This window comes from Oncorhynchus mykiss, chromosome 13 (assembly GCF_057628025.1).
Source record: "Oncorhynchus mykiss isolate SJ-2025 chromosome 13, ASM5762802v1, whole genome shotgun sequence".
Classification (NCBI taxonomy): Eukaryota; Metazoa; Chordata; class Actinopteri; order Salmoniformes; family Salmonidae; genus Oncorhynchus; species Oncorhynchus mykiss.
The window spans coordinates 28,093,414-28,114,862 of record NC_143034.1 but is presented as its reverse complement, the minus strand read 5'-3'; the positions used below and the strand labels follow the sequence as shown (position 1 = coordinate 28,114,862).

The following is a 21,449-nucleotide window of genomic DNA, read 5'->3' as shown; positions in this document are numbered from 1 at the left end:
GCACACAATGTATATAGACTCTTTTTTTTCTTTTTTCTACTGTGTTATTGACTTGTTTATTGTTTACTCCATGTGTAATTCTGTGTTGTTGTCTGTTCACACTGCTATGCTTTATCTTGGCCAGGTCGCAGTTGCAAATGAGAACTTGTTCTCAACTAGCCTACCTGGTTAAATAAAGGTGAAATAAAATAAAAAATACCATAAAAAATAGTAAACTTTGTTAAACTGGAACCTTGTCGTTGTGTCATTTCGAGTTAACACATGGCCCTGTACAGCAGATTGAGATGAATCTAATGAATAAGTTGCTTTGATGTAAGCTTGAATGAAGACCAGACACATTTGGGCTAATATCATGTCATCCGGTGAAGCTCCCTCTGACTACCCAAGTTCCCTAAACGCAACCACATTTAGAAGAAGAATTGCTTCCAGAATTCCTAGTGTAGCAATAAGCGCCCTCCTGATAATCACGTTTCCATGAATACCAAGGGGAACATGGCTTTAAAATACACACTTCCGACCAACATTTTTAGAGGCCCTCCTATGGCAGCAGAAACAAAATGTTGCTGTTTTAAAACAATTTTGTCTGCTATTCGCAGTTCTAGACATTTTGCCATGGAGAAAAGAAAGTATTTTACAGTTTAATTAAGCTAGTTTCCTGCAATTCTACACATTTTGCCATGGCTTGTGTTGTGTTCTTATGCTACACTTCATGACCAAAAGCTTGTCAAACATCTCATTACAAATCATGGGCATTGTTATAGAGTTGGTCCCCCCTTTGGTGCTATAACAGCCTCCACTCTTCTGGGAAGGCTTTCCACTAGATGTTGGAACATTGCTGCGGGGACTTGCTACTTGCTTCCATTCAGCCACAAAAGCATTAGTGAAGTCGGGCAATGATGCTGGGCGATTAAGCCTGGCTCGTAGTCGGTGTTCCAATTAATTCCAAAGCTGATCGATGGAGTTAAGGTAAGGGCTCTGTGCAGGCCAGTCAAGTTCTTCCACACCAACCTCGGCAAACAATTTCTGTTTGGAACTCCCTTTATGCACGGAGGCATTGTCATGCTAAAACAGGAAAGGGCATCGTATAGAATGTCATTGTATGCTGTAGCGTTAAGGTTTCCCTTCACTGGAACTAAAGGGCCAATCCCGAACCATGAATAACAGCCCCAGGCAATTCGTTATTCCTCCAAACATTAGTTGGCACTATGCATTGTGGCAGGTAGCGTACTCCTGGCATCCGCCAAACGCAGATTTGTCCATCGGACTGCCAGCTGGTGAAGCGTGATTCATCACTCCAGAGAATGCGTTTCCACAGAGTCCAATGGCGGCAAGCTTTATGCCACTCCAGCCAATGCTTGGCATTGTGCATGGTGATCTTAGGCTTGTGTGCGGCTGCTCGGCCATGGAAACCCCTTTCATGAAGCTCGGCGGTCCCGTTCTGTGAGCTTGTGTGGCCTACCACTTCACGGCTGAGCCGTTGTTACTCCTAGATGTTTCCAATTCACAATAACAGCACTTACATTTGACCGGGGCAGTTCTAGCAGGGCAGATATTTGACAAACTGACTTGTTGGAAAGGTGGCATCCTATGATGATGCCACGTTGAAAGTCACTGAGCTCATCAGTAAAGGCCATTCTACTGCCAATGGTTGTCTACAGAGATTGCATGACTGTGTGCTCAATTTTTATACATCTGTCAGCAGAGGATGTTGCTGAACTGTCCAAATCCACTAATTTGAAGTGGTGTCCACATACTTTTGTATATATAGTGTATCTGAGTGACTCAAACATTATAACAAAATCAATTGGGGTTCCCATGCCAAGACATTTGGGGAATTTTAGGGGAAACATTGCAATGTTGTTTTTGTAATATTATCACCCCTCTAGTATGTGATGTCTCTGGAACAATACAGTTATACTTATCTGTAGCATCCTGTATCTGGGAAAATATTGGATTGCTTTGTAAATAACTTTAACTAGTTGCCATTCCATTTCCGCTTTATTCCGTGCTGTAATGTGAAGTGCTTCCAAAATAATATGAACAACAGACTAGAAGGGAGCTTGTAGTAGCTGCAGTAGGGCAGGATACTGGAGTTTTAGACTTGATATGTCAGGTCATGGAGTTGCTCCCAGTAGCTCAGCGTCTTCAGGATAATGGAGTGGAACCTTTAGCACAGGGCAGGCCTCTGCTGATCGCTACAACCAACCAACCACAGTGAGAGAGTCGGTATGACGAACAGATAGACAGAACCTCCGAGATGCAGAGACAGACAGACAGGCAGACAGACACAGACATCAGGACAGGTTTATGATATCCCTCCCTCCTTCTACGGTCCTTATTGTGGCATTCAGCAGTTTTGTACAGCAGAAGCACGCCACAGCCAAGCCGGTGTAAAACACAAAGACTTAATCTGACAACATCACAAAGGCATATTAGTTTACCATTCATTCACAGTTCACCTTAGCATGGATTGCCATAACAACAGCAAGTAGCAGGGATGATGAGAAATAAGTGAGGTTTACACAGCTGTGTGTAAATGCCAACTGTCACTTTTACTGAGCTGTAATGTTGAAATGTCCCATCCGTGTGTGTGTGGTAATCTGGTATAGTGTTTAATTTCAAAACAAGGTCATGAGGATGTGTGAAGATCAGACAATTGTTTTCTAGAGACTTAGTGTTTCACTCTCTGTATGGTGAGTGCATTTCCTAGATAAGGTTAAAAGAAATTACTTGATTTCTCACTCAACACACCCTGTGCTGGTGAAATCTACCCAGCGCTTTCACTTGGTGGTACATGTCTCTAGTCTGTTCTGTTCTAGCGTTTATAATATTAACAATAATTAGCCTGAAATGCAAGGTAATTTATTCCTTGAAAAGTAGTCCCCAAAAAGACTGAAAGCAGATGCTTTAGGCAGAATACTTCACTTTTTTTTTATAGTCAGCCATAATACCTCTTCCATAATAAAATGTTTGAGATCTTTCGCTCTCATCTTTTGGAGTAAAGCCAACCCAAGGGACACCCATTTCTGACTACAATATTCTAACGGCTGTAGCATGCCTTCACTAGCAAAAAATAATACATCTGAAGGACAAATAACCTGCGTTGTATAGGCTACAAAGAACTGGCTGAGGATGTAATTAGTAGGCTTTTGCCTGTTTCGGTTTGTGTGATGGCACTTAGCACGATTTCAGGCCAATATGCTAATGCCTATGGCTGCTACCTGTACAACAGGCTCTCGCGCTGCAGATGATGCTCCAGTATCTGTCACCAATTCAAATGTCAGTTCAATCCTATGTCTTGCAGTGCAATGTGATAGAAGAAGGCTATTTAAAACATTGCAACGATTGTATAACGATATATGCAATGGAGGCCGCGCAAGCGAAGAGGCTACAAGGTGTCCTCTTATTTCTGTGGGTAAAACTGTAGGCTACAGAAAAATAACAGGGTTTGTAACCTATTTCGGCTATTTTCTTTTTCGGTTGCCTTCCCTTTCCATTTGAGGGGCTTATTCGCTTTCCGGAAATATGCAAATGAAGACCACTGTATTAATTGACAAGGGAGAAATGAAGCAGTATCAACACCGCTGTCGCCGAGTAACCTCTGATGAAGATTATAACAGAACATGGCCAAGATGTTCAAATGTTCATAAATGACCAGCATGGTCAAATAATAGGTCTGGGACAGGTAGCACGTCCGGTGAACAGGTCAGGATTCCATAGCCGCAGGCAGAACAGTTGAAACTGGAGCAGCAGCACGGCCAGGTGGACTGGGGACAGCAAGGAGTGATCATGCCAGGCAGTCCTGAGGCATGGTCCTAGGGCTCAGGTCCTCCAAGAGAGAGAAAGAAAGAGAGAATTAGAGAGAGCATACTTAAATTCACACAGGACACCGGATAAGACAGGAGAAGTACTCCAGATATAACAAACTGACACTAGCCCCCCGACACATAAACTACTGCAGCATAAATACTGGAGGCTGAGACAGGAGGGGTCAGGAGACACTGTGGCCCCATCCGATGATACCCCCGGACAGGGCCAAACAGGAAGGATATAACCCCACCCACTTTGCCAAAGCACAGCCCCCACACCACTAGAGGGATATCTTCAACCACCAACTTACCATCCTGAGACAAGGCCGAGAATAGCCCACAAAGATCTCCGCCACGGCACAACCCAAGGGGGGGTGCCAACCCAGACAGGAAGATCACATCAGTGACTCAACCCACTCAAGTGACGCACCCCTCCTAGGGACGGCACTCTATAGTGCTTTAGAGATTTATTCCCTCTAGAAAAAATATAAAATGAGGGAATTATTATTCAAATGTAACTCTTATTATGTCAATTGCAATTAGGTTAGGGCATTATTATAGCCTATACTGGCTATAATGACTGGCACAGTGAACATACTCATAACAATGATACTGTAGTAGACAGCAAATTGACCTTAAGAATCTATAGCATGCAGGTGGGTCTGTAAAAAAAAAACTCAAGAAGAAGAAGATCAAAATAGATGCAAGTTGTGTTTATTGAATTAAATGTGGTGTAATAAAATGAGTTGTGAGTAGGGGAGGTTGTCTCCCTCCCTCTTCTGTTGGCTTTGAGAGTTTATTTAGAAAGTGGGTTGGGGGAGGTGGCAGCAGGGTTTTCCCAAACTCGTCTTCTGCACAGTTACTTTTGCATTTTTTTTTTTGCAGGGGAAGCAAAATAGTTTTGCCAGGGCGGCTGTGATCCGCGGGAGGAGAGCCTGTTTTTTCTTAGGCTCATCTGCAGCCACAGTACCTGAACAGGTGACAGAGAACAAGGCATGAAATCAGGGTCGTGTTCATTAAGGTATACAGTAGCAAAATATTTTGAAACGGAAAACAAAAACAAGCATTTGTTATTGGCAAGTTCAATAAAGTTCCTCCCTGTTTTAGTCCGCGGTCTTCCATTTAGTGGCTAATGAATAAGACCCTGATAACTTCATCATAGTCTCTCGTCCTTACATTACAATAGTGTGCTGAAGACAGATGCACATGTTGACTGACAGAAATGAGGACTTACTATCATTGCCAAGAGGAGACACCTTGTTCTTCTTCTGGTTCTTGTTATTTCCTCGCTTCTTCTTTCCTGACTTCCTCACTTCTTTCTTCATAGCCTCTTCCTTCTCTTTCTTCTTAGTAGAGAGAGAAACAGACATGAGTCGATGCCTCACAATCAAACAGCCCAAATAACAAAACGATCTACTGGTTCTTGGCCGTCTCACCTGTGTGGAGGTGATGTCCTCGAGGTCTGTGGAGAGGGCGCTGCTGATGGGCTTGGTGCTTTCAGAAAGGTAGCTAATTACCTGGGACTTCTCAGAGATGGCTGAGCTTACACTGGTCTTTTCCAAACCAGTGCTGTCATCAGCCATCTCCTCTAGGTCCTCTTCTAGAGTTTCCCTCCAAGCCAGGAGCTCCTTGGTGAGGGTGACGTCACTCCTTGAGGAGGTTGAGGAGTGTGACCTCCCACTACCACGGCTCCTCCTGGCTCCAAAATGGCAGTTGAAACTCCAGTCCTCGGAATAGTCATCTATGACTTGTGTGATGGTGTCCGCCATGCACCTGATGGCTCCCTCGCTACCAGAGCGTGCGGCACGCAGTTGAGCCCGGTTGGAGTCCGAACGCAGGGACAATCTTTTAGCCGCAGTCTTCACAATGGCCTTCACCGCATCCTCCCCACTGAATTGGATGCTCTCCTCCAGGCCAAAGACGACAGAGATGTCAGCATACTTCAGGGCATGCTGGACCTCCACAAAGAGATCCTTCATCAGCCTGAAGGGGTCATTAGCCCTCCTTGTCTGGGGGGACTCTGAGGCCTCCAGTCGGCACATGATGCCGTGGAGAATAAACTTCAGAGTCTGGGGGCTCATGACGGTGGCCCAGGGAGTGCTGCAAAGGAGGATGTGCTCCTTGCCTGGTAGGAGGGAGGGAATCTTCTCCAGGGGGTCCTGCCTGTTCTTGGTAGGCATCAGGGAGCTGTCACTCATCTCGGAGACCTCAGCCTCCCCCACCTCTTCTTCCAGGGTCTGGGAAGGAGCTGCCCGTGCTGCATGGGTGTTCGGCACAGTGTTGTCCTTCATGGAGGTGCTGGGGACTACCTCTTCTTCATCCAGGCAGGGTCTGGGCAGAAAACCGTCCAGAGTCTGGGCAGGAGCTGCCCATGCTGCCTGGGTTGAGGTGGAGGGTTTAGGGTATGAGACAGTCATGACACTTACAACCACCTCCTCTTCGTCCTTGGGTGAAGAGGAACACGGAGAGCCAGGGAACCTTTCTCTGGCACCGGAATCCAATCCTAAGAAAACACACTCATATTCTGAACTGGTTCAAAGCCACATCCATGTATAACACTATGCAGTATCTAGTACATTTACTATAATGGTAATACACTGGTTATTACACAAGTTATTACATGGTTATTACTGGTGATATGGGCAAAACAGGTTATAAGTGTACCTTTCTGGATGATGAGCCTGGCCTTGTAATCGTCGTTGCAGGTACTGTTCAGGATGTCTCCCACCCTGGTGGTCAGGACCTGGCAGACGGCCCCTAATCAAATCAAAATGTATTTAATACAGGGGTGTCAAACTCATTCCATGGAGGGCTAAGTGTCTGCGGGTTTTAGTTTTTTCCTTTCAATTAAGACCTAGGCAACCAGGTTAGAGGAGTTTCTTACTAATTAGTGACCTTAATTCATCAATCAAGGGTGGAGTGAAACCCTGCAGAAACCCGGCCTTCTATAGAATGAGTTTGACATTTGATTTAAAGTAATTCTTCACACATAACATGTCTCCAAACACTGTATAGAAAAATAAGAAAGAAAAAGGAGAGAAAATGAAAGTACCATTACTGACAATAAGAGAAAAGAAAGAAGGGGAATGTGCGGGTGCAAAAGACGGTAAAAACAACATAATAACTAACCTAGAGCCTCCTTGTTGTCATCGGAGAGGGAGGGGGAGCTGGAGGACTGGAGGGTAACTTTAGTGCCCTTCTTGATAGCTGGCAGGACACCTACAGAAAGAGGATCGTAGACATTAGTGGATCCTTCCACCATATATCGTTTTAGAATTCTATCAATAAATCCAGGTATTTTGGAAGTGGAGATGAATACTCACGGTAACTGATTGTTTGAGTTAGAGTTTGAGGCAGTGCCAACATACCAACTACTTGGCGGCTTAATTTTTTCACCCCTGACTTAGCCTCCCTAGACCTTCTAGCCTTGATAACCTCTGTGGCCTTCTTTTCTGCCTTTGCTATATTTGCCTCTCGGCTGGGCCTGGGGCCTTGCGGGGGCTTCGGCACAAGGTTCTGAGACAAATAACAACAGTGGGGAAATCATATCACCATAGAAACCACATTTTTCACCATAGGCATGATGGTACTGAGTGACATGTCACATAAGGGTTAACCTTAGAATTAGAATCAAAATCTGAATTCCAATACTATTAGTTCTAACTAGTAGGTGGTCCATGTGTCTTAATGGCGTTATTATCGCATTGTAAACTGGTTTTCAACCCTTCGTATTACTAGATTGCAACCAACTGGCCTCCGTGACAACCAGACGTTTTGCAACAGAACTAAAAACTGTTTCTTACCTTTCGAGAGCTATCCTGGAGGCAGTCTACCAGGGCTGGCAGGCTTAGTCCATCATGGCCAGCGGAATGGACATCTGCCTTTCGAGGGCTATCCTGGAGGCAGTCATCCAGGGCTGGCAGGCTTAGTCCATCATGGCCAGCGGAATGGACATCTGTCTGGAGCACTTGCTCTCCAGCACTAGCTTGGAGGGTCCCAGCCTGGGGTATAGGAACATAAGGAAATACATATAACTTAAGCCCTCCATTATTATGCCCACTTTTCCAACTATAAACCATAACCTTAGAATTACAATCAGAATTACAATCTGAATTCCAAAACTATTAGTTCTAACTAAACTCAGCAAAAAAAGAAACGTCCTCTCACTGTCAACTGCGTTTATTTTCAGAAAACTTAACATGTTTATGGTTCATTGAACAAGCATGGGAAACAGTGTTAAAACCCTTCACAATGAAGATCTGTGAAGATATTTGGATTTTTACGAATTATCATTAAAATACATGGTCCTGAAAAAGGGACGCTTCTTTTTTTGCTGAGTTTAGTAGGTGGTCCATGTGTCTTAATGGCTTTATTATCACGTTGTAAACTGGTTTTCAACACGTCATATTACTAGATTGCAACCAACTGGTCTCCGTTACAACCAGACGTTTTGCAATAAGACGTTTTCTTACCTTTAGGGGGCTGTCAATGGGGCAGTCTACCAGGGCTGGCAGCCTTAGTCCATCATGGTCAGTGATGTCTGTCTGGAGGACTTGCTCTCCAGCACTAGCTTGGAGGGTCCCAGCCTGGGGTATATGAACATAAGGAAATACATTTAACCTTAGCCCTCAATTAATTATGCCCACTTTTCCAACTATAAATCATATCAATCTGTTTTTACAGCATATAGGTTATACTACCAAGAAGATAGCCTCATTACATATCAAGAGGGATAGCCCCAGAATGAACAAACATTTTTTCATCACTTATGAGTCTTACTTTTAGAAGAATGTTTCTCAACGGTTTATGATTTCTATCCATTGTGCTTTCAGGCACTCTTCAGATTGGACCTGACTTTTTTTAAAATAAACAAATACATTTTAAAATACAATTCAAACATTTTTTTTACAACATCTTGGCCAGTTATGCTGTACTCACACAGAATGTCTTCTTTGTCCACTCAAAGTGATTTATTTGAACATGAGGATGACTGTCCTTTGCAAAGCATCAACTCAACTGAGGCAAAAGCAGCGCACTGAACATTTTCTTGAGTTCGTTTACGTCATAGGCTTCTATATTCCATCGTACATTATGACGTCAACTACAAAAGCACAGAGCGACCACTCCGGGAAATTAATGCATTGTTTCTGATCACATACGATATCTGAATTTTTTTTACAATGTAACCCAATTAATTTAGGTTCAGTGAGGTTTTATCGTATTATATGGATAAATGTTGCCCTCTGTTGGCCATAACTGATATATTATAGTCAAATAAATCAAATCATTGATGGGTTTGGTGAGGGAAGACAGATGTAGTAAGCTAATATGATCAGGACATGCACACATATTGCCCATGAATGAATACATGTTTCAAGCCAAATGTCTATTTGTCCAAGACAGTCATTGTTACGCCTTTGCCCAATATAGCTTCATGTCACACATCTATCATAATTTATACAAACTGGATGAATGCAGGCTGTTGGTTTGTAAATGTTGTAAATAAATATGTATATAGTATGCATATTATTATTATTGTTTAATTCACTTATCTTTTTGACCTGCACTGTTGGAGTTCAGATCTTAAGAATTAAGAACTTCACTGTACCCTACAATTTCATCTGCGACCGACTAATAAACTAATCTAATCGAATGGTTCCAAGAATGACATTTTAGGTCAAGTAAGGCCCTAGAAATGTATTGCTCGTTATTAATTTGAGCCAACGTTATTTCTGAATATTCACCTTGCCTTTGGAACCTATTTCCCTTCATAGCACTTTGCTGTCACAAAGTTTGAATTGTAGTATCTGAGATCTACATCGGTTTATATTAGTTACTGTGCTGTTACTAAGCAGTAATGCATTACGGCAGTGTTACGTTACTACACCTAATAGGAAATGCACATGCGCACTGGGGTGCCGCGAACTGTAGAGCACGAGGGGTTTTGACTAAACGGAAACTAACTGTACTCCCGTCTCCTGCCTGGTCATTTCTCCACAACACAAATATTACAGTGGCGACGAGGTGATTAAACTACATAAACGGACATTGCTTGAAGGGAAGAATGTTGCGTGAGTAATGAAACTCAAAATAATTATGTAATTCGTCAGTTATTTTTTATTTTCTTTCGCCAGTAGAGAAGGCTAGCACTGCTAGTACAGTATTCAGGAGCTGCCAAGTAGCAAGACTATTGGAGTCCAGAACAGCGACACTGCCCTCTTGTGGTTAAATAAATATAAAAAACTGTCATTGAAATTAGGCGATCTCAGTGGAGAAATATTGGCAAGAAGAAAAAGGAAGAAGGAACATAACACGGTGTGTACATTATTACAAATGAGTGCAGTGAATGAAGTAATTGCAGAAACTTCTGAAGTGAAGAATTAAGTGAAAATTAAGGAATAAGGAAACTGAACAATTAACTGAATGGCAACCATTGGTCGAGTACCAGAGTTTGAGGCTACAAAAGAGGATTTTGATTCCTATTTGGAGCGTTTTGAGCGTTGGCTGGCTGCAAATGAAATCAAAGATGGAAAGAAAGCAGACGTATTTCTCAGTGTTTTGGGTCCAACTGAGTATGGATTGCTGAAAGGTCTCATTGAACCAATGAAAGCAGTGGAGTTGAACTATGCAGAACTGACTGAAACTCTTTCAAGGTATTTCAAGCCTAAGCCAATTCTCATTGCAGAACGTTTCAGATTTTACCACTGGTGACCAGAGTCAAGGGGAAACCGTGGCTGACTACATCCTTGCTTTGAAAAGGTTGGCAAGTACATGTGAGTTTGCACGATTTCTTGATGATGCTCTCCGAGACAAGTTTGTATGTGGTCTCACAGGTGAAGCATATCACAGAAGGCTCTTGTCAGAGAAGGACCTGACCTTTAAGAAAGCCTGTGATATAGCACTTGGACTCGAGCTTGCCCACAGGTATACTATTGAGCTATCGGGACATGCAGAACGTCAGAAAGGTGTTCACAAGGTCAGTGATGCACGTGGTGGAAAAAGCTCACAAAAGTCACACTTTTTTCAGTCCTGTCCTCAAGGTTACACAAGAACAAAGCAGCCCACATCTCAAAGGTCTAAGCCAAGTTGCTACAGATGTGGGGGAGATAATCATCAGCACAGTGAATGTCGATTCCAAAATGAAAAGTGCCACAATTGTGGAAAGGTTGGACATTTACAGTAAGGCCTCAAAACGCACAGCAAGAGCGCACAAAGTGTCAGACGCAGCACAAGAAGAGGAAGGTACAACTGAAACAGTAGTGGAACTGTTCAGTGTACACAGCTCAACAACTAAAAGATGGAATCTATCTCAACATGGAGTTAGCGGGAAAACAGGTTAAAATGCAGCTGGACACCGAGGCGTCTGTATCTCTGGTTCCAGAGAGACTCTACAAAGAAAAACTGAAAGAGTGTCCTCTTCAGCCCGCATCCATCCGCCTTTCTTCATACACTGGTGACACTATTCCTGTGTTAGGGCAGATCCAGGTACAAGTCCGGTATGAGGGAAAGGAGTGGACGCTACCGCTTGTCATTGTTAAAGGAGAAAAATCAGCCTTGCTAGGCAGAAACTGGCTACAAAATATCAAGTTGAACTGGGGAGAAATCTTCAGTCTGAGAAATGACAAACCAGTGAGTCAGGCTACACTCACTAACATGCTGGAGAAGCACAAATAACTTTTCAAAGATGGCTACGGTGAAATACAAGACTTCACAGCAAAAGTCAGAGTGCAAGAAGGAACCAAGCCTATCTTTCACAAACCACCTGGACCGCCTACAGAAGAATAACATAATCACGAAAGTAGCGAGGAGTGACTGGGCCGCTCCACAGTAAATCGCTGCATACTACCAGAGGAATATCCACTACCAAACGCTGAAGATCTGTTTGCCACTCTAGCTGGTGGGAAGGTTTTCAGTAAGCTGGACCTAGCATTCGCTTATCAGCAACTGAAGCTGGATCCAGAGTCAGAACAGTATCTGACCATCAATACACACAAGGGGCTATTCAGATTCAATCGCTTGGCCTATGGAATCTCGACAGCTCCAGCGATATTCCAACAAACAATGGATCAGATCTTGGACGGTATAGACCATGTTGTGTGCTTCATGGACGACATCCTCGTGTCAGCACCAACTATTGGAGAGCACCTTGTAGTGCTGAACAAAGTGATGTCAAGACTGGAGAAATACGGAGTGAGAATGAAACGCAGCAAGTGTGAGTTCCTCCAGGACTCAGTGGAGTATCTCGGATACAAGATTGATGCACAAGGCCTGCACCCAACCAACAGCAAGGTGGAAGCAATCGTAAACGCACCAGCACCCACAAATATCTCAGAGCTGAGGTCATTTTTGGGGCTCCTGAACTATTACGGAAAGTTTGTGGCAAACTTGTCCACATTGTTGCATCCGCTTCACCAACTGCTGCAGGCCGATACAAAGTGGAATTGGTCCCCACAATGCGAAGAAGCATTCAAGACTTGCAAACAGCGTCTGCTAAAGAGCAAGTGGCTTTCCCACTATAACGCAGAGATGAAGCTGAGACTCGCGTGTGATGCATCTCCATACGGAGTAGGAGCCGTCATCTCACATGTTCTACCGTCAGGTGAAGAACACCCTATTGCATTTGCATCACAGACTCTGTCACCAAGTGAGAAAAATTATGCTCAAATTGAGAAGGAAGCCCTGAGCATAATATTCAGAGTGAAGAAGTTTCACAAATACCTCTACTGAAGGAAGTTCCAACTGCTGACAGATCACAAGCCTCTGTTGGCCATCCTTGGACCAAAATCAGCTATACCAACCCTTGCTGCACTTCGAATGCAACGTTGGGCTCTGATATTGTTAGCCTACGACTACGAGATTGAGTACAGACGATCCAGTGATCACGCAAATGCCGATGCACTATCAAGACTACCATGCAATAGTGACTCCGACAGTGAAGATGATAGAGCAGTCTTCCAGATCTCTCTCATTGATGAACTGCCCATATCTGCTTCTGACATAGCAGAGGAAACAAGGAAAGACCCAGTGCTTTCCAAAGTCTTGGACTTAACATTAGGCGGTTGGCCAACCTTCGTAAATGACGATAACCTTCGTCCATTCATCGACAAGAAAGACCAGTTGTCCACTGATCAAGGTTGTGTTCTGTGGGGATCAAGGGTGGTGGTACCTCACAAATTCCAGAGGAGACTGCTATCTGACCTGCATGAGGGACATCCAGGGATCACTCGAATGAAAGCACTCGCTCGCAGTTATCTGTGGTGGCCTGGACTGGATCAGGACATTCAACAGCATGTAGGCCACTGCTCACCTTGTGAAGCTGTTCGCAACAAGCCTGCTGCTGCGCCTCTTCATCCATGGTCCTGGGCTGCTACACCTTGGGAACGCATCCATGTGGATTACGCTGAAATTGACAAGCAACATTTCCTTGTTGATGTCCATTCCAAGTGGATGGAAGTGTTCCCTACTCAACTGACCACAGCTGAGAAGAACATCAATCTTCTCAGACACCTGTTTGCATCCTTTGGACTAGTCAAGGAGCTCGTATCGGACAATGGCCCTCCGTTCACGTCAAACGATTTTGAAATGTTTCTCAAGAACAATGGAGTAAGGCACATCCTGTCACCACCTTACCATCCGGCATCAAACGGAGCAGCAGAGAGAGCCGTGCAAACCTTTAAGAAGGCCTGGACTAGACTCAAGGTTCAGTCTGTGCCCACCCACCAAAGGCTTCCGCGGTTCCTGTTTACTTACTGTAACACACCACACACAGTAACGGAATGTACACCAGCTGAACTGTTTCTGAAACGCCAACCACGTACCCGCCTGACATTGTTGAAACCAGACTTGTCAAGCACTGTGGCGAAGCACCAGCTACAGCAGAAGAAAGCTCATGACAGACACTCAAAGACTGTCAGAGAATTCAAAGAGGAAGAGAGGGTGATGGTACGTGATTTCAGACACCCCAAGCGCCTGTGGAACTCAGGTGTGATCTTGCAACGCAGAGGACCTTTGACTTACCAAGTCCAAATTGGTCATCGCCAGGTCAACGTTCATGTGGATCATCTGCTACGGTCCAACGCCCCAGCAGAGACATGCCGAGAGAACAAGAACAATAACGACCCCCGGGACTATTCTCCTGACTGTGGACGTACGGGAGAGACAGAGCCTGACCTTCCACCCGAACCTGGCCCACCACAGGAAGCCCAGGAGGAGCGGAGATATCCTATTCGACAGCGAAGGGCACCTCAACAGCTTGACCTGTGAGTTGAGCTGGTTAAGGAGGTAACGGACAGTAAAACAAACACTTTAATATGTCCTAGATAAAAGGAAAGAAAAAGGACATTACCTGGGTTAGTTATTAGGACACAAACTCCATCTTCGGGGGAGAATAATCCCCTGGATTTGTGCTGGGCTCTGAAAAGTCTGCTTCAACCCAGTAGTTGAAAAATGTTTAAGAATGCATTGTTCAGATATTGCATTAGTAGTTTCCTAACATATTTACCTTGTTCTCTGGGAGTTAAACACTATGGGGGAGGAGTGTAGTATCTGGGATCTACATCGGTTTATATTAGTTACTGTGCTGTTACTAAGCAGTAATGCATTACAGCAGTGTTACGCTACTACACCTAATAGGAAATGCACATGCGCACTGGGGTGCCGCGAACTGTAGAGCACGAGGGGTTTTGACTAAACGAAAACGAACTGTACTCCCGTCTCCTGCCTGGTCATTTCTCCACAACACAAATATTACATGAATGAGGAGGCGGCTGCCATTGTTGGTGCGGAGAGTGAGGCATGATTCCTTGTTCAACTTGATTGAATCGGGCAACTGGCTAACTACTGTAAACTGAGTTGCAGGGTGGTCGCTGGTCCAATCCTTGTTTCTAGCTAGGTAAATTGTAATGATTATGTGCCAAATGTATTCGCTTCCCATTTTGCGTACTGTCCAGCTTTGGCGGTGTGCGTGCGGCCTGCTACTAGCATTATTAGCAGCTAGCTAATGCTATGTAGGAATACACATTAGACGAGTGTTTCCAAAACTCGGTCCTAGGGACCTCAGGGGTTTTTGTTTTTTGCCGTAGCACTACACAGCTGATTCCAATAAGCATCAAGCTTTGATTGAGTCAGCTGTGTAATGTTGGGGGGGGAAACGTGCACCCCTTGGAGTCCCAAGGACCGAATATGGAAAACCCTGTGCTAGACGGTGATGTTTCACTAGGATTCAATTCAGAAAGTAAAATTACAAGAATTGGAATCCTCATGTAATATAACTAAGGTTAGATGGTGAGGAATTGTACATAGATTATTGAATTGGCATTTCAATTACCCTTCTGAATTTACTGTATTGTTGATACAGCGCCCACCCCCAAACTAGTCTCCAGTCTTGCCTAGCTTCAACTAACGCAAGTACCCCTTCTCTAGAATGGCAGAGAACGACGTTGACAATGAGCTGTTGGACTATGAGGAGCCTCAGGTTGCCCCGGAGACCGCCACACCTGCGGGCAAGAAGGAGGTAAAGGGCTCTTACGTCTCCATCCACAGCTCCGCTATTCCGAGAGTTTCTGCTCAAACTAGAGCTGCTCCGCGCCATTGTCGACTGTGGCTTTGAACATTCCTCTGAAGGTGAGCCTCACAGGCACTTCCCACCTTCAACCAAAGACTGTTTTTGACTTTGTCCATTCTGTGTGTGTCAAATGGCATCCTATTCCTGACATAGTGTACTACTATTGAGCTGGGCCCATAGGGCTTTGTTCAAAACTAGCGCTGTGTGTGACTGGGCCCTGGTGGAAAGTAAAGTAGGGTGTCATTTGGGACTCCGACTGAGTTATCCATGTATGCCCCTTCAAGCATCACATCATACTTAAACTGGTCATCTCTGTATACCTGTTGCAAGACCCACTGGTTGATGCTTATTTATAAAACCCTCTTAGGCCTCACTCCCCCTCCCCTATCTGAGATATCTACTGCTGCCCTCATACTCCACATACAACACCTGTTCTGCCAGTCACATTCTGTTAAAGGTCCCCAAGCTCACCTATCCCTGGGTCGCTCCTCTCTTCAGTTTTCTGCCCCTAGTGATTTACAGTTTTATCTCAATCTCTTCATTCAAAGACTCAATCATGGACACTCTTACAAAGCAGCCACAACTGTCAGTGTGATGTGTTGTCTACCTTCTTGCCCTTTGTGCTGTTGTCTGTGCCCAATGTTTGTACAATGTTTTGTGCTGCTACCATGCTGTGTTGTCATGTGTTGATGCCTTGCTATGTTGTCTTAGGTCTCTCTTTATGTAGTGATGTGTGTTTTGTCCTATATATATATTTTTTTAAATGTTAAATCCCAGGCCCCAATCCCTGCAGGAGGCCTCTTGGTAGGCCGTCATTGTAAATAAGAATTTGTTCTTAACTAACTTCCCTAGTTACGTTTCTGTCTTTCAGTCCAACATGAGTGCATCCCACAGGCCATCCTGGGCATGGACATCCTGTACCAGGCCAAGTCTGGTATGGGCAAGACGGCTGTGTTTGTACTGGGCCACCCTGCAGCAGATTGAGCCTGTGTACGGGCAGGTGAGTGGTTGAATAATGAAATTAATCTCTACATTGTGGAAGCAGCAACTGAATTGCTGTTACATCCTCCCTCCTTTACTAAAAATAGCTTTCGATTGAGAATCCATTGAGTGCTTTGTAGTTTAGGAATAGGCTTAATCTGTATCTGGGGATACTTGCATAAGAAAGTGTCTAATCGCCAACTTTATTTAACCTTTATTTGGACTAGGCAAGTCAGTTAAGAATAAATTCTTATTTACAATGAAGGTCTACCCCGGCCAAACCCTGATGACGCTGGGCCAATTGCAGTCTGAATTTGTTCTCCTTTTAATCTCACTGTTTACACTGCTGTTCTATCCTATTGGATAATCTTGTGTGCTTTTTGTTTCTCTGCTGTCCAGAGAGTTCTGTATTAAACATCCTCCCCTACCTCTCTCTCTCTGTCTACCAGGTGTCTGTGCTGGTGATGTGCCACACACGAGAGCTGGCCTTCCAGATCAGCAAAGAGTATGAGTGCTTCTCCAAGTACATGCCTACCGTCAAGGCAGCCGTGTTCTTCGGGGGCCTGTCCATCAAGAAGGAAGAGGACGCGCTGACGAAGAACTGCCCCCACTTTGTATTGGTAACGCCCGGCCGCATCCTGGCCCTCATCCGCAACAAGACCCTCAACCTGAAGAACGTGAAGCACTTTGTCCTGGACGAGTGTGACAAGATGCAAATTCAGACCACAGTAGGACGGGGGGTGGGCTGATGCCAGATGTGAGTGACGGGAGCAAGGAGTAAGTTGAAACGTCACAGAGGAAAGGTCATTTGAAAACGTGTTCCAATGTACCTACTAGCATACCACTTAGAATGCACTTCTAATACACTGTCCTACTAAGAGTAGTAGTGGATATTGGAACAGAATGTGATAGATGGTGTGACTTAAGTAAGGATTTAGCCAAAACGTAGGGAAGTATTTACATTTTATGTAGTCCCGTGGTTATGTACATGTTCTGAAACTTAAAGTTGTAGTTTTACACACACAGAGATGAACCCATCTCCCTAAATTGCACTTTGAAGAGGCATCGGCAGTATAAACATTAATGAAGCATCTTCCTCGCCCCTGTTTTGGAGGGATAGGTCTGGAGAAATTTAACCACTCTGAAATTCGTAGAGCTATATGCAAGGACTGACCGTCAATGATATCAGAATTATCATTTTGACCATGTTTTGAGACTATATAGTTTATTTTTGCGTTTACTTTGTTTACAAGCATTGGAATGAAACAAGCTTGTATTTTGGGTTCTGATGGGGTACGGAAGTTGAACTAAGCTCATGGGCATTTGTTATTCTTTTAATTTTAAATCTCTAAAAATGGATGTAGAAACTGCAGATATCCCCCCCCCCTTTTTTTTCAAGGGATTTTTGATATGGCTTAATATTCATGTAAAAAGTTCCAGTCTAGCACATCTATGCTTTGTCTTTTCATGACTGTCTGTCTCACAAGTGGCCAGAGTTGACCCTCTCTTCACCTGGGTCTGGGGCTCTGGACATTTTCGGGAGGAACAGTCCTGGCATTAAAGCTATAATGAAAAATAAAGTTCCATCCAGCTCTAGTACTAGTAATTGATGTTCACAATCACATTTGTAGTTCTTCATTCACCAACACAGAATGTGGTTTACTCCTTTTTTTCACTTAATGTGGCTAGGTTTATAAAACTGCCCTAAATAGTGACACTTTCCCCATGTTCTATTCATTAGGGCACACTAGCAAAATGTTTAGCACTGGAAGTCCTGGTAGTCCCTCCCTGTGTTTGGTGCTTAATGAATATCTCCTGTAGCCCATGGAGGTGTTTGTGGACGATGAGACCAAGCTGACGCTGCACGGCCTGTAGCAGTACTACTGCAAGCTGAAGGACAGCGAGAAGAACCACAAGCTCTTCGACCTGCTCAACGTGCTCGAGTTCAACCAGGTACGGACAGAGGTCTTTTCAGAGACGTAATTTATAAAACATAAGTGAGTTGAATGTATTTTGTCCATGGATTTGAAAGTCACGTTTTTAAATACAATTTTACTCATTCAAGTGAACTAAGTCTATGCACTGACAAAGTTTCTGCCTGTGAGTTTTATGCCCTGTGTTTTTCGTCTTCAGAGTGTACATTTATTTGACCAGGGAAAAGCCAGGGTGCCATATCAGATGCAGCATGGGTTTTGTGCCCCATGTTTGTCTTCGGGGTCTCAATGCCATTTTCTCTCCTGTCTGAAGGTGGTGATCTTTGTGAAGTCTGTGCAGCGCTGTGTGGCTCTGTCTCAGCTGAACTTCCTTGCAATCGCCATCCACAGGGGCATGGCCCAGGAGGAGAGGTGGGTTCTGATGGAGAGGAAAAAATCACTGGCTAAACCCTACAGTCTATGCACTTGTTAAAATCTGAGCAGTTTTGATTGGTATAAGCAATATTAGGATATTGCTTACACTTCAAGTCATCTCAGATATTAATAAGTGCATATGGTTTAGGGGTAGATTTGGGATTGGGTCTTGGCTTTCATTGGGAATTTCGGATTTGGACGAAAGAATGTCCTCGACTTTTCCGTCCTCTTATCCGTAAACCGATAAGTGGTTGAGGAGTGTCAAATCGTTAGTAGGCAAACGGTGTCCTCGCCTCCTGCTGAGGAAGCATAAGTGTCCTTTGCTGAAGTTGAGATCTACCCCTCCCCTTTCAATCAGCTGTTTACTCTGAGAAGCATGCACATATTTAAAACGATAAGTTGCATATCGTTTTTATCCATACAATGTCTAGCTAAATGTCTTTTACTACTTTACACATTTTAATTTGGGATTCCACCCCTGTAAATGTAATTTGCATTATGTGTGAATGGAGTCTAATTTCATACAAGCACATTTCCTCCTCTCCTCAGTTACTGTTGACTTTTTTTCAAAAGGAGGAGAGGAATGAGGAGTTGCACAATCAAATTGAGAATCTCATTTACTTGCACATTTTCTATAATAGTCATGTAGAAGAAGCTGTTATCCAAAGGGACTTAACAAGAACTTTCTCTCAGACAACATGTTTGTGGGTCACAGTTTCAGTGTACCCACAGGAGTGAAGCAGGATGTATAATGCCTGTTCTACTTATTCTAAATCTATGGGTGCCCCCCTTCCTCCCCCAGGCTTTCCCGGTACCAGCAGTTCAAGGACTTCCAAAGGCGGATCCTGGTGGCCACCAACCTGTTTGGCCGAGGGATGGACATTGAGCGCGTCAACATCGTCTTCAACTACGACATGCCCGAGGATTCCGACACCTACCTGCACAGAGTGGCCCGTGCAGGCAGGTTCGGGATGAAATTCATTATATCGGTCCATGGCCCTGTACAGCAGATGTTATCTAGAATCATATAAGTTGCTTTGTTGGTAAGCTTGAATGAAGACCAGACACATTTGGGCTAATTAGCTAATATCATGTCATCCGGTGAAGCTCCCTCAGACTACCCATGTTCCCTAAACGCAACCACATTTAGAAGAAGAATTGCTTCCTGAATTCCTAGTGTAGCAATAAGCCCCCTCCTGATCAATCAAGTTTCCATGAATACCAAGGGAAACATGGCTTTAAAATACACACTTCCACCATCCTCCCTTCAAAGGAATTGCAAAGCAATGCGATGTGACTAATCATTTATTCTGCAATGGTAGTGAGTGTATTGTCGGAGGGGGGCTAGGCCGATCTGACCCTGATCAGGTCTGTGATTCAATAAGATACAGATTAAAAGGATCACCAGCACTGCTGCGTTAACCTCAAATGGATTACAAACAGATTTAACACTGTACACCAACATAACCCCGGATGCCCTTGCATTTGCCTAGGCATTAACAGAAAATACACACATAAACGATACACGGTATGTCCATGGGATTAGTTTAAGCCTCACTTTCCCAAAGTAGATGAACCAACCAGATCCTCTTTTCTGGGGAACTGATCGAAACTGATCTGGGACCAGTGTAGTTAGTGTGGCATCAAAATGAAACCATCTGACCTATTACTATTACACCTGTACCACTTTGGTACAATAGCCCCAGTACATTGTGTCACCAGTTGATTGTGTGTTCATTCAGCTCTATATTAACACCATATGAAACCTCCCTCTGGGGTTACAGAACAGGTCTGGATAGTTTGCCACACACACTGGAATGGGCCAATAGTGAGGTGATGTTAATTATTCTCCCAGAGAGAGTGAACTGAGGTGAATCATTCCTGTACATTACCAGACACCAGTGATCCTAGAAAACAAGTGCAACCAAGACAACCGCTCTGGTGAAATGGTTGCCCGGGCTTGTTTATCATAATAAAGGGCAAGGCCCTGTTCACCTGACTAGGTGGAGAAATAGATGGGGGGGCGTGGTATTGAGCGTGGCCAACAGCGCCTTCTCCGACCAACATTTTTAGAGGCCCTCCCATGGCAGCAGAAACAAAATGTTGCTGTTTTAAAACAATTTTGTCTGCTATTCGCAATTCTAGACATTTTGCCATGGGGAAAAGAAAGCATTTTACAGTTTAATTAAGCTAGTTTCCTGCAATTCTACACATTTTGCCATGGCTTGTGTTGTGTTCTTATGCTACACTTCATGACCAAAAGCTTGTCAAACATCTCATTACAAATCATGGGCATTATTATAGAGTTGGTCCCCCCTTTGGTGCTATAACAGCCTCCACTCTTCTGGGAAGGCTTTCCACTAGATGTTGGAACATTGCTTCCATTCAGCCACAAAAGCATTAGTGAAGTCGGGCAATGATGCTGGGCGATTAAGCCTGGCTCGCAGTCGGTGTTCCAATTAATTCCAAAGCTGTTCACTCATGTGAAGGCCAAATTACAGAGGAGGAACTGCTTGAGGCAATTGGAGCCTTTAAGGATGGGAAAACTCCAGGGCTGGATGGCATACCAGTTAAAGTATACAAAACTTTTTTTGGTATACTCAAAGGACCATTATTGTCTTGTTTTAACCACTCCTATATAAATGGTAGATTATCAGACACGCAACAAGAAGGTCTGATATCATTACTGAAACAGGACCCAAGTGGTGTATATATATAGATCCAGTCCATTAAAAAAATTGGAGACCT

General features: G+C 44.0%; 1 protein-coding gene and 1 pseudogene across 2 annotated transcripts; one reads left to right on the top strand and one right to left on the bottom strand.

The window, feature by feature from the left end:
- Positions 1 to 4,507: 4,507 nt before the first annotated feature.
- On the bottom strand, positions 4,508 to 6,855 carry LOC149978808 (uncharacterized). The gene is made up of 2 exons (XM_090195917.1): positions 5,246 to 6,855; positions 4,508 to 5,152 (listed from the first exon to the last, which is right to left on the bottom strand). Exons 1-2 carry the CDS (start codon positions 6,224 to 6,226, stop codon positions 4,982 to 4,984), a joined length of 1,152 nt encoding a protein of 383 aa, XP_090052043.1. The 5' UTR covers positions 6,227 to 6,855; the 3' UTR covers positions 4,508 to 4,981.
- Positions 6,856 to 15,231: 8,376 nt separating this feature from the next.
- LOC118938228 (ATP-dependent RNA helicase DDX39A-like) lies at positions 15,232 to 21,449 on the top strand (annotated as a pseudogene). The gene is made up of 6 exons (XR_016485784.1): positions 15,232 to 15,431; positions 16,244 to 16,372; positions 16,803 to 17,110; positions 18,066 to 18,306; positions 18,601 to 18,698; positions 19,504 to 21,449. The product of XR_016485784.1 is annotated as an ATP-dependent RNA helicase DDX39A-like (transcript).

What these genes read in the sequence shown, in the direction of transcription:
- LOC149978808 (XM_090195917.1), bottom strand. Translation starts at nt 6,226, where the DNA reads ATGACTGTCTCATACCCTAAACCCTCCACCTCAACCCAGGCAGCATGG. An exon ending in AGGACATCACCTCCACACAG is followed by an intron (nt 5,153 to 5,245) that starts GTGAGACGGCCA and finishes TCTACTAAGAAG; the next exon opens with AAAGAGAAGGAAGAGGCTAT.